The sequence below is a fragment of the Lissotriton helveticus genome, chromosome 11 (assembly GCF_964261635.1).
Source record: "Lissotriton helveticus chromosome 11, aLisHel1.1, whole genome shotgun sequence".
Lineage (NCBI taxonomy): Eukaryota > Metazoa > Chordata > Amphibia > Caudata > Salamandridae > Lissotriton > Lissotriton helveticus.
In genome coordinates, this window is record NC_136072.1 from 795,092,206 (window position 1) to 795,105,562 (window position 13,357).

The 13,357-nt window shown below is 47.4% G+C and overlaps 1 protein-coding gene across 5 annotated transcripts in view; it reads left to right on the plus strand.

Moving 5' to 3' along the window:
• ZMIZ2 (zinc finger MIZ-type containing 2) overlaps positions 1-13,357 on the plus strand; it is a 360,252-nt gene that overhangs the window by 324,264 nt on the left and 22,631 nt on the right. For all 5 annotated transcript variants that reach the window (XM_078666775.1, XM_078666773.1, XM_078666776.1 and 2 more), the window contains one exon: positions 36-275. In XM_078666775.1, coding sequence (XP_078522901.1) covers positions 36-275 — 240 coding nt within the window. The remainder of the gene's footprint in view (positions 1-35; positions 276-13,357) is intronic.

A 13,357-nucleotide genomic window follows, 5' to 3' on the forward strand; every position in this document is an offset into this window, starting at 1 on the left:
ACAGTTTTAATCCGTTGTTTATCTGTTCTCTTCAGATGCCCCCTTCTGGCAGAATGGACCCTTCACACAACTCTGTTCCACAGGGCATGCACAACCCAAGCCTGAGTGGCCAATCAGCACAGCAGCTTCATCACCGGAATCCTCCACCCCAGTCTCGGCAGCAGCTGGGCCAGCCGGGGGGGACTGTACATGGTGGTGAGCTACCGTTTAACCCCTCCTCTGGCATGGGTGGGCCACCAGGCATGCCAGGAGACCCACAGGAGCCCTCACTTGACGTAAGTAGCCCCAGTACCATCTAAGTGGGTCAGGGGGTGCATTTGGGTTTGAGTGGGACTTAGTATGACCTGTTTGAAGTACCAATAATGTTAACCGGCAGTTTGGAAACTCATGTGTGCAATATTGGACCTACACATGTTTCTTCAGCTTTCCAATAGAGAGAGGACAATGGGATGAAGCCCTGTTTTAGTGGCAGAGTGCTGTTGCTGGAGAGACATGTGGGGTTTGTCAGTCTGACCTGTTAATCATAGTATCCAATCCTGCCAGCATTGACTCCTCTTTTGTTACTTCTGCAGTTCATAAAAGCAAATGCCTTTGATATGAATGTAAGCAGGTGGCATTGGCTGAATATTCCCCAATATCAAAATAGGACAAATAAAAAAAGGCTCATCTTTGAAACGTCAGATGAAGCAATACAAACTTTCCCAGTATGTGTGCTGTAAACCTGTTCTTAATCATAGGATCTTTCAGATTTAATTTCCTTGCTTCTCATTGGACATGTCCTCCAAACACCTCCCAGTTTCACTTTATTCTTCCTCTGTTTTCCCCGTTTGGTGGGGAATGGGCCAAGTATATCTCCTGTCCTTGTCCAGTGTCTTTCACTAGTCTCGTGCGTCTGGAGAAACTTTTTTTTTTTACTGGCTCTAAAAGTGTGCAGGTGTTAACAATTCACCTCCCCATTCTGTGACCTAGCTTGTCCTTACCCACCCTCCACCTGTGCATTCTGTCTTGTTTCCATCTGCTCTGTCCTGCCCACCCCCTCCCAATCCCCTCACACGGTCTGTGGTGTTTCATGCTCCTGCCCACCTTCCTTCTGCCGTCTGTGGTGTTGCTTGATACTTCCCTCCTCTCACCATCTGTGGTCTTGCTTGACCCCCCCGCCCTCCCTTGTATTGCTTGCCCATTCCACCCTCCTCACAGTGTCAGTCAGTTTGCTAGACCCCATCCTGTTTTGTTTGCCCGTCCCGCCCACCACAACCATGTTGCACAACAGCTATGGTTAAAAAACCTTGACAATAGGTCTTGCATATGTGAGACCTATTGAATTTGTCAGAGCTTGTTTGTTTAGTTAAGTACCACCAATGTTTTCGCCATGTTTGGGCCCTGAGTTTACTACTAGTAATCTTGGGTGTTTTATGTCACTTACTCTGACATTTTAGTAGTGGTTTTACTGAGGAATTAAGGTGTCTACTGATGTCCTTGGCGGAAGAAATTTAATCAGATTCCCTGCTTCTGGACTTTTGCATGGTTAGAAGGTTTAGACGTGATAAAATTCATTTTATCCACACCCTTTCCTAGAAGTACTGTCAGGCCCAATTAAAACCAGATTTCATACTCCATAACTAGATGTAATCCTGGCTAGCAGTTCACTTCAATCTGTGGTAATTTCTCCCTCCGCTCTGCGGTAACGGCACTGCTCTGTATACTTCTGCTGCTAAGAATGAACAGAGAACAATTTCTGTTATGCCTGCAATAGTCTGAAAGCAGTTAAAAACTTTGTGAGACAAATAAGCCTAAAGCTTAATGACGCCAAAAGTGAAATACTTACCCTAGAACCCCTTCACAGCCTGAAGACAATTTACACTCTTGGTCCCCTTCTATCTACTTAGGTGAAACTACAAATCAAAAATAAGACCAGGAACTTAGGCACTGGTTGGAATACTATCTATCTTAAGCCTCTAATTGGAACAGTTGTCAAATCATCTTTAGACCAACTAAAACTGCTGTTACAGTATTACCTGTTTGCATCATGTATAGTTGTGGATCACAGGTTGTACACAGTCCTGCCATCTGTTTTTTTCCTTCAAAAAAGTATTTTCGGTTTTGAGGTGACTCTTGATAACTGCCCTTGTTAACAATAATGCACCAGGACAGACTTTATACCTATATTTTTTTGCTCTGCCATCGGGTTCAGACATGCTTCAGGTGTTCTGTTACTGCTGCGCACCGAAGTCCAGATTTTGATGTTGGAAGCAAATGGCACAGATCTATCATGATATAAAGTGCATTTTAACTGGGGCGGTGGAGTGAGCTAAAGAATGATGATGGATTAAACCCAGATCAGTTGACTGGGAGTGAGTGTTTGATTTGCTCCAACTCTGTCCATCATTCCCTTTGGTATCGCTTTGGTCTCCCACTTTGGGACAGAAAAGTTTGAGTCTGGAGCAAAGTTCTAAGATAGTGTATTGTTAGGTAATACACAGTTTTAAATTCTGCTTCTCTTGAAACAATAATATGTTTTGGTCTTAGTTGCATCGGATTTGTATTATTTGCCTGCCGAGTTACCTGAATGAGCGTGCGTGTTGAATGAACGTGTGTGTTGAACGCGCGCCGCCTTCAGCTTGAAAAAGATTATTTGGCACCAACTGGATCGAAGGTGTGTACACTGTTCCATGATGTTGCACCAGAACTTGTGAGTCACCATCTGCTGCAGTTGTCAAATATGCCAAAGGAGTCCTCTAATGACGAAAGAGGAGGACTAGCTGGTAGTCCAGTCTTGCTTATGTGTCCTCAAATGATTCTGACTTCAAAGGCAAATAAACTGCAGGGTCCATTACCTTGAGTTTCTGAAATGGGCACAGTGGCCCAGGCAAAATATGCTCCACTTCGGACAGCCTCTACCATCCATGCACTGAACATTTTCTCATTTAAAAGGAACCTTGGTTCCAAGCCAAAGAACTGTAAAGAGAGAGAGATGAATTTGCCAGATGAATTTGATTTTAAAATGGCTTGATAATATGCACCTTGATGCCGGAGGAACCAAGGTACTACTCTTCAAAACAGAACCCATGCTAACCAGCCTTCAGCACCAAGGATGACTCTATCTGAACAGAGCTGTTGTGTTGCTTTTTGAAAACTGGTCCATCTTACCCCGGGGGGATGACGTTAGGTTTGTCTTTGGTCTACATAATTGCTGGCAGCCCTTGCTCACTTGTTTAAAGTATTTCTATCTGGAAGTATGTTTATTTGACTCTGAACGTACTACAAGATAGTGAGCAGCTGAAGGCTAGATAGCGAACTATGTACATTTACCTATTCATAGTGTCTCAAGACTACATTTCATTACACAGTTGCCTTATTAAAAAAAACGGTGGATTACTTTCAAAGAAGCTATATCAGAGGAGCTCCGGGCCTACATTTTTTAAGAGAAGAGTAAACCCTGCCCAAACAATACCATACATGCCTCCTCACTTTCTGTACATTCAGTCTTTTATCTTTCAGCTGACCATTTGCCTTTGTACCTCGACCCAGAGTCCACAGACCAACAAGATGTTGCTTGACAAAATTAGAGAACAGACCTGCAGGATGACCAGCCTTTGGAGCCTTACCCTGTCAACCTTTGCTGCTATGACACTTTGTCACATTATGCTCTCATATATAGGCAGCACAGTGACTTTATTGATGACTTATGCTGAGTAAATGCTTGAATAGGAGATCAACCTCCAGGTGGTGAATCGTCACTTCCAGCGTTACGGCAACTTCGATATACATCTATTTGCCACAAATGAGGTTGCACATTTTCAAAACTTGGTGTCCAGGTATTCCAGTTCCTTACGTGTGGCACATGGTCAAGCTTATATAGATATGTTGGTCAGGGATATGTGCGTATGCTTTTCCTACCACTGCTACTGACTCCATATGTTGTCAGGAAACTTCAGAAAACACCTATAAAATTGATCCTCCTAGCTCCCACATGGGGGCAATAATCCTGTTTCTCAGCATTTCTAGAACTATTCATTTTGCAGCGTGACTCTCTGGATTCACTATGCTGTGCATTATTCCGCGGTCTAGTGGTTGGGTCCGGAATCGTAATCTTTCTCTTTTTTTATTTTTTCGTAGCCCAGGTGGGCGTCGACGTCCCACCTTTTTGTGCCCTTCCCATGATGTCAGCACGCTTCCTGCGGAAGCTCCCACCTTTGGGCGCCATCTTCAGATTCTTTTTTCCGCCGTTGTCTGGATCGTCACCGAGAGGTTCCAGAGTTTTTGGAGAAAAGAAGGAAAAGACTGAAATCTACCGAAAAAGTTTGGAGAATGCTTCCAGAAACAAGACCACTGAGCCGGGACGACGAAGGAGGAGAACATCAAAGACTGCGGCGTCCAACGTAGAATGCGCACACAGGGGGCCACCTGAGCGCATGAATGGACAAGATCCTGTTCAACTTCTGCCGCAATTGCCACCAAAAATACGTGCAGAAGGACCAGCACCCAGTTTGCAACCTCTGCCTGCCGGTCAACCACGAGAGCAAGAATTGCAAAGCCTGCTCCGTCTTCACCCTGACGACCCTCTGGGTGAGAGAGCGAGGCAGAGGAAAGCCAACTACAGCATTCAAGGCCAAGGTCAACCTCTGTCGCTTCGAGACTTGGGCCTCTGCAGTGAGGAAGAGGACAACATCGCCGAAGAAGCAGATGTCTTCACGGTTGTAGAGACCGATAAGAAAACATCAAAAGAGGTAGAGACGTCGACCCCTAAAGCCCCAACAGACTCTCGTAAGCCTGAGTCAGACTCTCGAAAAACAGAGTGAGTCTACGAAAGGAGCACGGACGCTGAAAATTTAGAAGGCCGCAGCTGCATCCAAGGACAAACAGCCCAGCGGATCCTTCGAAAAGGACTCCCAGACGGCAAAAACACAAGAAAAACGAAGGTCGTCGAAGCACGTCCCCGAAAAGGCGCGCATGACGCGGAAAGAAAAGGACCCGAAGGCGACTTCGACGTCTACGTTGAAGAGATCGTCCGAAACACTCGACGCTGAACAGGCCACCAAGATGGGAAAGTAAAAAGAGCAGGCTCGAGGCCGAAATGTATAACATCCTGCAAAGGAAAATCAAGGGGAGAGGGGTTGGCCTAACGGCTAAGGCGCTCGACCTCGGATCTGGGTTCGAGTCTCGGTAACGACGCCAAAAACCCCCTGTGATTCTGGGCAAATCACTTAATCTCCCCGTGCCTAAAAAATGAAAGTGTGTCCTCATGTAACGTAATTGGTGCTATGTAAAGCGCTCTGATAACTGATTCGGTTAGGTTCTAGTTTGCGCTATATAAAACTCTGCAAAAAAAAAATTTTTTTACGAGCGGATGAAGAGGTTCACCATCCCGTCGACGACTATCTTCGAGCTCGAGGACTAAGAGGAGTTCGACGCGAAGATCCGCCGTAAACTCCAGAGACCCAAGAACACCAAGAGGAAGAGGGCCTATACTATGACGAGGAAGGCGAGAAAGACCAGCACACAAATTTGGGCTCGGCATCCTCGGTGGCGCAGGACCTGGATTGGCAGGATGCCGAATACCCGGAAGAGGCCTTGGTATCTACAACATGGTCATCAGGAATGCGGCAACAGCTTATGGAGTGAAACTGGAGGAAGATTAACCAAAAGCATGCTTCCTCTTAGAGACCCTGCTGGCCACTCAAACCAGGAGTCAATTCCTCCCCATGCTACCAAGTGTCCTGGACCAGGGGAGGGAGACATTCAAAGAACCATCAAGCTGCAGGTCTGTCACACCTAGGACAGAGAAGAAATACAAACACTCTTCTAAGGATCCTCCCTATATCCAGGGATCCATCATTGCAGCAACAGCCAGAAAAAGGGCCAACGTTCCCACAAACTCGGGCCACCACCAGACAAAGAGTAAGAGGATAGACCTCACTGGAAGGAAAATAGAGAGGAATGCAGCAGTACACTGGCGCATTGCCAACTCTGATGCCCTACTCAACAGACATACGTACCAGCATTGGGATGAGGTCGGACAACTGCTCAAACACCTCCCTGAGCAATACCAACAGAAGGCAACACACCTGGTGGAGGAAGGCAAGAATATAGCAAACTCATGTCTTAAAGCAGCCCTGGATGCGGCAGACGCGTCCCGCAGGCTCATGATGATCTGGGTCACAGAGAGAAGGCATGCCTGTCTGAGGATTTCCGGCTTCAAGCCAAAAGTACAGAATAACATTCTGAACACCCCCTTCAATGGAGAAACCCTTTTCGGAGCACCAGTGGATAAGAAACTCACCCAACTCAAAAAGGAAAATGAAACTGCAAGGTCCATGGGGGGCCTTGCAATTCAGAGGAATGAGAAGAGGCACACCGACACGGAGGCCAAACGGAGGAGGGGGAAACCAGCCGGGAACATCACATCAGACATTCCAGCAGGGCTACCAGGGCGCCAATCAAGCACAGCAGGGCCAGCAAAAACAAACCTGGCAATACCAGCATCGGGGCCAGCCCTTTCGCGGGAGGGCAAATGAATGAGGGCAAACAAGAGGGGGCCAGCAACCCACCTCAAAGTGACTCCGCACCACCAAGCGTGCCCACCCACACAACACCTCTATGGGAGGGGCACAACAAAGTCAACAAAAAAGGGTTCCACGGACTAAAAATCAACGAACATGCAACCCCAGTAGGTGGCAGACTAAAACACTTCTTTCAGGAATGAAAGAAAACAACAACAGACAAATGGATACTGAACATCATACAGTTCGGATACTGCGTAGAACTGGAAAAGAAACCGCTAAACAGGAAACCAAAAAGAAAAGCGCGCTCAGCAAAAGAACTAGCGCTACTCCTGGAGGAAGCACAAGAACTCCACCGCAAAGAAGCCATAGAAACAGTACCATTCAAAGAAAGAAGCAAAGGAGTGTAACGTTAAAACCCATCCTGGACCTACGGTTCCTAAACCAATACATAAGAACACAAAAATTCAAGATGACATCTCTACAAGAAGTCATTCCCCAGATAAGGGACGAAGAGTTTGTCCACCGTAGACCTAAAAGACGCCTACCTACACATTCCCATGAACAGAAAGCACAAACATCTACTAAGATTTGCCATCGACAAAGCACACTACCAGTTCACTGCCCTGGCCTTCGGACTAAGATCCGCACCAAGGGTCTTCAGGTGCCTCGCAGCTGTGGCAGCGCACCTAAGGAGGGAAGGCATCCAAGTATACCCCTACCTCGACGACTGGCTAATAAAAGCAAGTTCTTACGAACAATGCAAAGAACGTGCAGAGTGGGTCACAAAAACGCTAACAGACCTGGGATTCTCAATACACTGGGGGAAATCCTCAATGGAACCAGAACAAGTGAAGATCTTCTTAGGCGCACAGATCAACACCATACAGAGCAAAGTGTTCCCCAGCGACAAGAGAACGCTTGCCCTGCTGAAGGAGACACGTCAGTGCCAGAAGGGGCAAGCTCTGACAGTGAGGACATCGAGCAAGATCATGGGGATGGTTGCGTCCTGCATACACCTAGTCCGCAATATACGGCTACACATGAGACCATTACAGGAATGGCTGCAACAACAATGGTCACAAGCTACAGGAAGTTGGGAAGATCTAGTGGTTGTAACGCACCTAGTGCAAGAGGAGATGGCGTGGTGGAACAAGGAGAACATAACCTAGGGTAAGCCGTTAACACCACGAAACCCAACAGTGACCATCACCACAGACTCATCCCAGAAGGGATGGGGAGCGCACATGCACCAACTCAAGCTGTGGGGCGTATGTACTCCAACAGATGCGATCAAGCACATCAACTACCTGGAACTAAAGACCGTGTTCCTCGCCCTAAAAGCCTTCCAGAAACCACAGTACGGGCAAAGAGTGTTGATACAAACCGACAACACCACAACGATGTTCTACATCAACAAACCGGGAGGAACACAATCAGTCGCACTATCCAACCTAGCGCAGGACATATGGAGATGGGCCATCCCACTCAAAATAGACCTCCTAACTATACACCTACCAGGGAAGGACAACATGGAGGCAGACTGGCTCAGCAGACAGACATCGGCATCTCACGAGTGGGAGCTCAATGCACAAGAAACACAAAGGGTATTCAAGAAGTGGGGGACTCAAACAATAGACCTATTTGCAACACACCAGAATGCAAAATGCTGATACTTCACATTCAGTCAACCAGGGGAACAATCCCAGGGGAATGCCCTATGGATAAGCTGGTCGAAAACATTTGCCTACGCTTTCCCCCCCCGATACCACTGATTCACAGGGTTCTCCGCAAATGCAGAACCAGCAACATGACGCTGATTCTGGTGGCACCACAGTGGGCCAGGCAGTCCTGGTTCTCACAAATAGTGGAGATGGCGCAGAGGCCACCTCACAGATTCGGGAAAAGAAAGGACTTACTCTCCATGCAAAACAGAGAGGTACTCCAGCCAGAGAGCCTCTGGCTAGCGGCATGGCTCCTGAAGACATACAGTTCGCACACCTGAAACTGCCCGAGAGCACACTGTGGGTTATACGAGAGGCAAGAAGGCCTACCACACGGAGGTGCTATGTGGCAAAATGGAAAAGATTCACACAATGGTGTATCAAGAAAAAACTGCACAAAAAGATGACAAAGGAATCAACGGAGCTTAAATATTTAACACACCTGCTAAAATCAAACCTAGTTTCACCTCGCTGAGAGTACACCTAGCAGCGATAGTAGCCTACACAAGAGGAGAGACAGGAAAGAGCTTCTTTACATCACAAGTAGTAAAAAGATTCCTGGAAGGAGCTAAAAGGATAGCACCATCCAAAAGGATGCCACCACCGGCATGGAACCTTAACTTAGTCCTAACAGAGCTTATGAAAGCGCCTTTCGAACCCATCCATAAGGCCTCACTACAAATGCTCACAATGAAGACAGCTTTTCTAGTGGCAATCACCTCGCAACACGGGGTATGCGAACTGCAAGCACTAACGGTACAAGAACCTTACATCCAAATACACAATGACAGGGTAGTGATGAGAACGGACCCACACTGTATGCCAAAGGTGGTGTTGAGGTTTCACATGAACCAGACAATTCAAATACCAAGCTTCTTTCAGAAACCATCCACAAGCGTAGAGAGGGCACTGCACACTCTGGATGCTAGAAGGGCAGTAATGCATTACATGGAAAGAACCAAAGAGCACAGGAAAACAAAGCAGTTCTTAGTGTCCTTTGCGAGCAGTTTCCTGGGTAGACCAATAACAAAGGGCACCATCGCACGATGGATCGCACAAACGATACAATTCTGCCACAAGCAGGCAGGTCAAGAACTACACTAGGGGGCACAAGCCCACTCTACCAGGAAAAAGGGAGCAACAATAGCCTTCCTGGCTAACGCACCCATTCAAGACCTATGCCTGGCGGCAACATGGGCTTCGGTGCACTCATTACTAAGCACTACTGCGTGGATATACAAATGAACAAGGAAGCACAAGTAGGACAGAAAAGGCTTCAACATATATTCAACAACCAACGCTCATCTTCCACCCAGCCGCCACAAACATAACAAACCTCTACAAAGTCTATGCACAGCATAGTGAATCCAGAAAAATTCACGCTGCAAAACGAATAGTTTCTTACCTGTCGGTGTAGTTTTGCAGCTTGAAGATCTTTCTGGATTCACTAGCGAACCCACCCACCCCTGCCAGAAAGATGAGGCAGGAGAAGAAGGTGGAAACACAAGGAAATATACAAAGAGACACCTTAAGAGACAAAGTTGAAATTCATTTACTTTCAAGGAAGAACTTCAAAACATCGCAAAAGGATTCACGAACACAAATCAAAAACGAGAAAAAAAAGATCAAAAGATGGCGCCCAAAGGTGGGAGCTTCCACAGGAAGCGTGCCGATGTCACAGGAAGGACACCAAAAGGTGGGGCGTCGACGCCCACCTGGGCTACGAAAAAATAAAAAAAGAGAAAAGACTACGATTCCAGACCCAACCACTAGACCGCGGAATAATGCACAGCATAGTGAGTCCAGAAAGATCTTCAAGCTGCAAAACTACACCGACAGGTAAACTATTCGTTCACACTCACAAGAAGCTACAGCTATGCTCAGATCTGCATCCACTCTAAGTTGGAACTTGACTATCTTCAGTACTTGTACAATTGTCTGTTTTGTTTATAAGCAACTATTGGAGCTATCAGTCAAGTTGTAAGGTTCCTGTTAACACCTTTATGCAATAGGGTGATCCTGCTCAAATTAGCACCAGTACCTTCAAGGAACCATATTATTCTTCCTGTGAGCCCTTCTACTTGATCCCATTTCAAAACCTCTTATGGAATGTGGTTTTCCTTGTAGTCATAACTTTTCAACAGAGTAAGTAAACTCCAGGCTTTGACGGTTGAAACCCCTATTATCTAAGTCCAGTAAGACTTAGTTGCCCTCAGATCAAACCTTTTTTTCCTGCCTAGTGTTTCTCCTTTTCAAAGACACTCGAAAGATCAAAGACGTCTAAAGACGTTCAAGGAAAGGACGCTTCGACGTCGAAACAAGAGAAGTCTGAAACCTCAGAGGTTCAAGAGCTAAAATGACAAGACTGCGACACCGACTCCCCAGACGAGGTGGTTGATACCTATCCTTCAAGGCCTTCACCTCCAGACAACATTGGTATGTACAACCAAGTCATCAAAAAGGCTGCAGATACCTATGGAGTACAACTTGATGAAGAAAAACCACAATCATGTTTGCAACTCGAAACTTTAATGTCTACACAATCAAGGAACAATTCCTCCCTATGCTACCAAGTGTACTAGATAAGGGAAAAGAGGCATAAGGAGCCTGCCACATGTAAGGCAGTCACACCAAGAGGAAAGACAGCATACAAACACTCCTCCAAGGACTCTATTTACATCAAGGGGTCAGTAGCAGATGACTCAATTTTAACAGCCACGGTAAGAAAAAGGGCTTATGTACCAACCACGACGGGTCCACCACCTGACAAAGGAAACAAGAGGATGGCCCTTATGGGGAAAAAGGTTTAGTGAAGTGCAGCAAATTAATGGCACATAGCAAATTCTAATGCTTTGCTGAACAGACATGAATACCAGCACTGGGAGGAGGTAGGGTAGCTACTAAAGCACCTCCCTGAAAAATTCCCAAAAAAAGCAGGCCACTTAGTAGAGAAAGGAAAGAATATAGCGAATACATGCGTAAAATTTACACTAGATGCAGCAGAAATCTCAAGTAGGCAGATGATCGGCATCCTGAAAGAAGGCACGCATGGCTGCAGATCTCCGGTTTCAAACCAGAGGTGCAGAACAAAATCCTTAAACTCACTGTTTAATGGAGAACACCCGTTTGGAAGCGTAGTGGACGACAAACAAAACCAAATAAAAAAGGACAACGAAACAGCAAGACGTCGGGAACGTCAACCGCTACCTCCGGAAGGAGAAGTTCAAGATGTTGAAGCTAGCTCAGGTATTGTCTGACCTCGGCCCTGGAGACTGGATAGTGTTGGACTTGCAGGATGCACATTTCCACATACCCGTCCTGCCGACCCACCAGCGTTATCTGCGGTTCACGGTAGGCCTTGAGCACTTTCAGTTTACTGTGCTCCCCTTTTGGCCTCACCAAAGCCCCTCGGGTGTTCACAAAAGCGATGGCGGCGTTCGCAGCTCATCTGCGCAGATCAGGGGTTCTAGTCTTCCCCTATCTCGACGACTGGCTGTTGAAGGCGAGCTCGCCCCAGGCAGTCGTTTCCCATCTCCAGACTACGGCCGACCGCCTGCATTTGCTGGGGTTTTCCCTCAATGTGCCGAAGTCGCACCTGATTCCCTCTCAGAAGCACCTTTTTGTTGGAGCGGTTCTGGACTCGGCGCAGTTTCGGGTTTATCCTCCCGAGCAGCGAGTCCGGGATATTCAGCCTACGATTATGATCTTTCAGCCTCTATCCCGGGTTTCGGTCAGGATGACCCCCCGGCTACTGGGCCTGATGGCCTCCTGCATCCTGCTAGTGGATCATGCCAGATGGCCTATGCGGGCTCTGCAGTGGGACCTGAAGTTCCAGTGGGCACAGCATCAGGGCAACCTGTCTGATCACGTCCATATCTCGGAGGGCACTGACAACAATTGCGGTGGTGGCTCACAAATCGCGATTGGGTCAATGGCAGATCCCACTCCCTTCCCCAACCGGAACACGCAGTTGTGACGGACACGTCCCTTCTGGGATGGGGTGGCCACATGGGAGAGGCGGAGATCCAAGGCTCTGGCAGAGTCCTGGCTCCATATTAACCTTCTGGAGCTTCGGGCGATCCGACTTGCACTGAAGGCATTCCTTCCCTTTGTCATGGGGAGTGTAGTGCAGGTGTTCAAACAACACCACCGCCATGTGGTACTGCAACAAACAGGGCGAGGTGAGGTCGTCGACCCTATGTCGGGAGGCTCTGCGCCTCTGGACATGGCTGGAACATCCGGGCATTTCCCTGGTGGTTCAACACCTGGCAGGTTCTCTGAATGCCAGGACGGAGTAACTCAGCCGCCGGTGCATGAAGTATCACGAATGGCGTCTGAACTCTGACGTGGCGCAAGGTCTCTTTCAGCAGTGGGGTGAGCCTTGGTTAGATCTATTCGCCACCGTAGAAAATGCACAATGTCATAAGTTCTGTGCATTGGAATTTCCAAGGTGGCACTCGCTAAGCAACGTTTTTCGTCGCGAGTGGAGTTGCGGTCTACTATACGCCTTTCCGCCCATATACCACTTCCACCCAGAGTGCTGAAGATCAAGCGCGACCGGGCCTAAGTCATTCTTGTGGCTCCAGACTGGGCTCGAAGAGTATGGTATCCCGAGCTACTCAGCATGGCTATCGATCCCCCAATCCGACTGCCCCTTTGGGAGGATCTTCTGTTGCAGCAGGGGAGGGTCCTCCACCAGAACCTGTCCAGCCTCCACCTCCTTGCATGGCGATTGAACAGCGGCAGTTGACTTCTTTTGACCTGCCTCCCGAAGTTTGTGATGTAATTTTGGCAGCCTGGTGTCCCTCCACTAAAACTGTATACGCCTGCAGCTGGAATACATTTGTGGCATGGTGTAAGAAAGTGGCTCTGTATATACTGGACCAAAGTAAGGTACAGAGTCCACAGTCCCCAGAGGTATGGCAGAGGCTAAAGTTACTCTCTAAAGTGGTAGCTTGGTCGAGCAATAAGGCAGTATCAGAGGACAGTGTAAAGCATCTGTTGTATACACTCAGTCAGCAAATGGTCTCACACACTCCAGAACTGATCTCTAGGCCAATTGTTTTGAATATAAAAATATATAGTTACTTTTTTTAGAACGACAGTAGGTCTCATAAATACTTTCTCAGAATG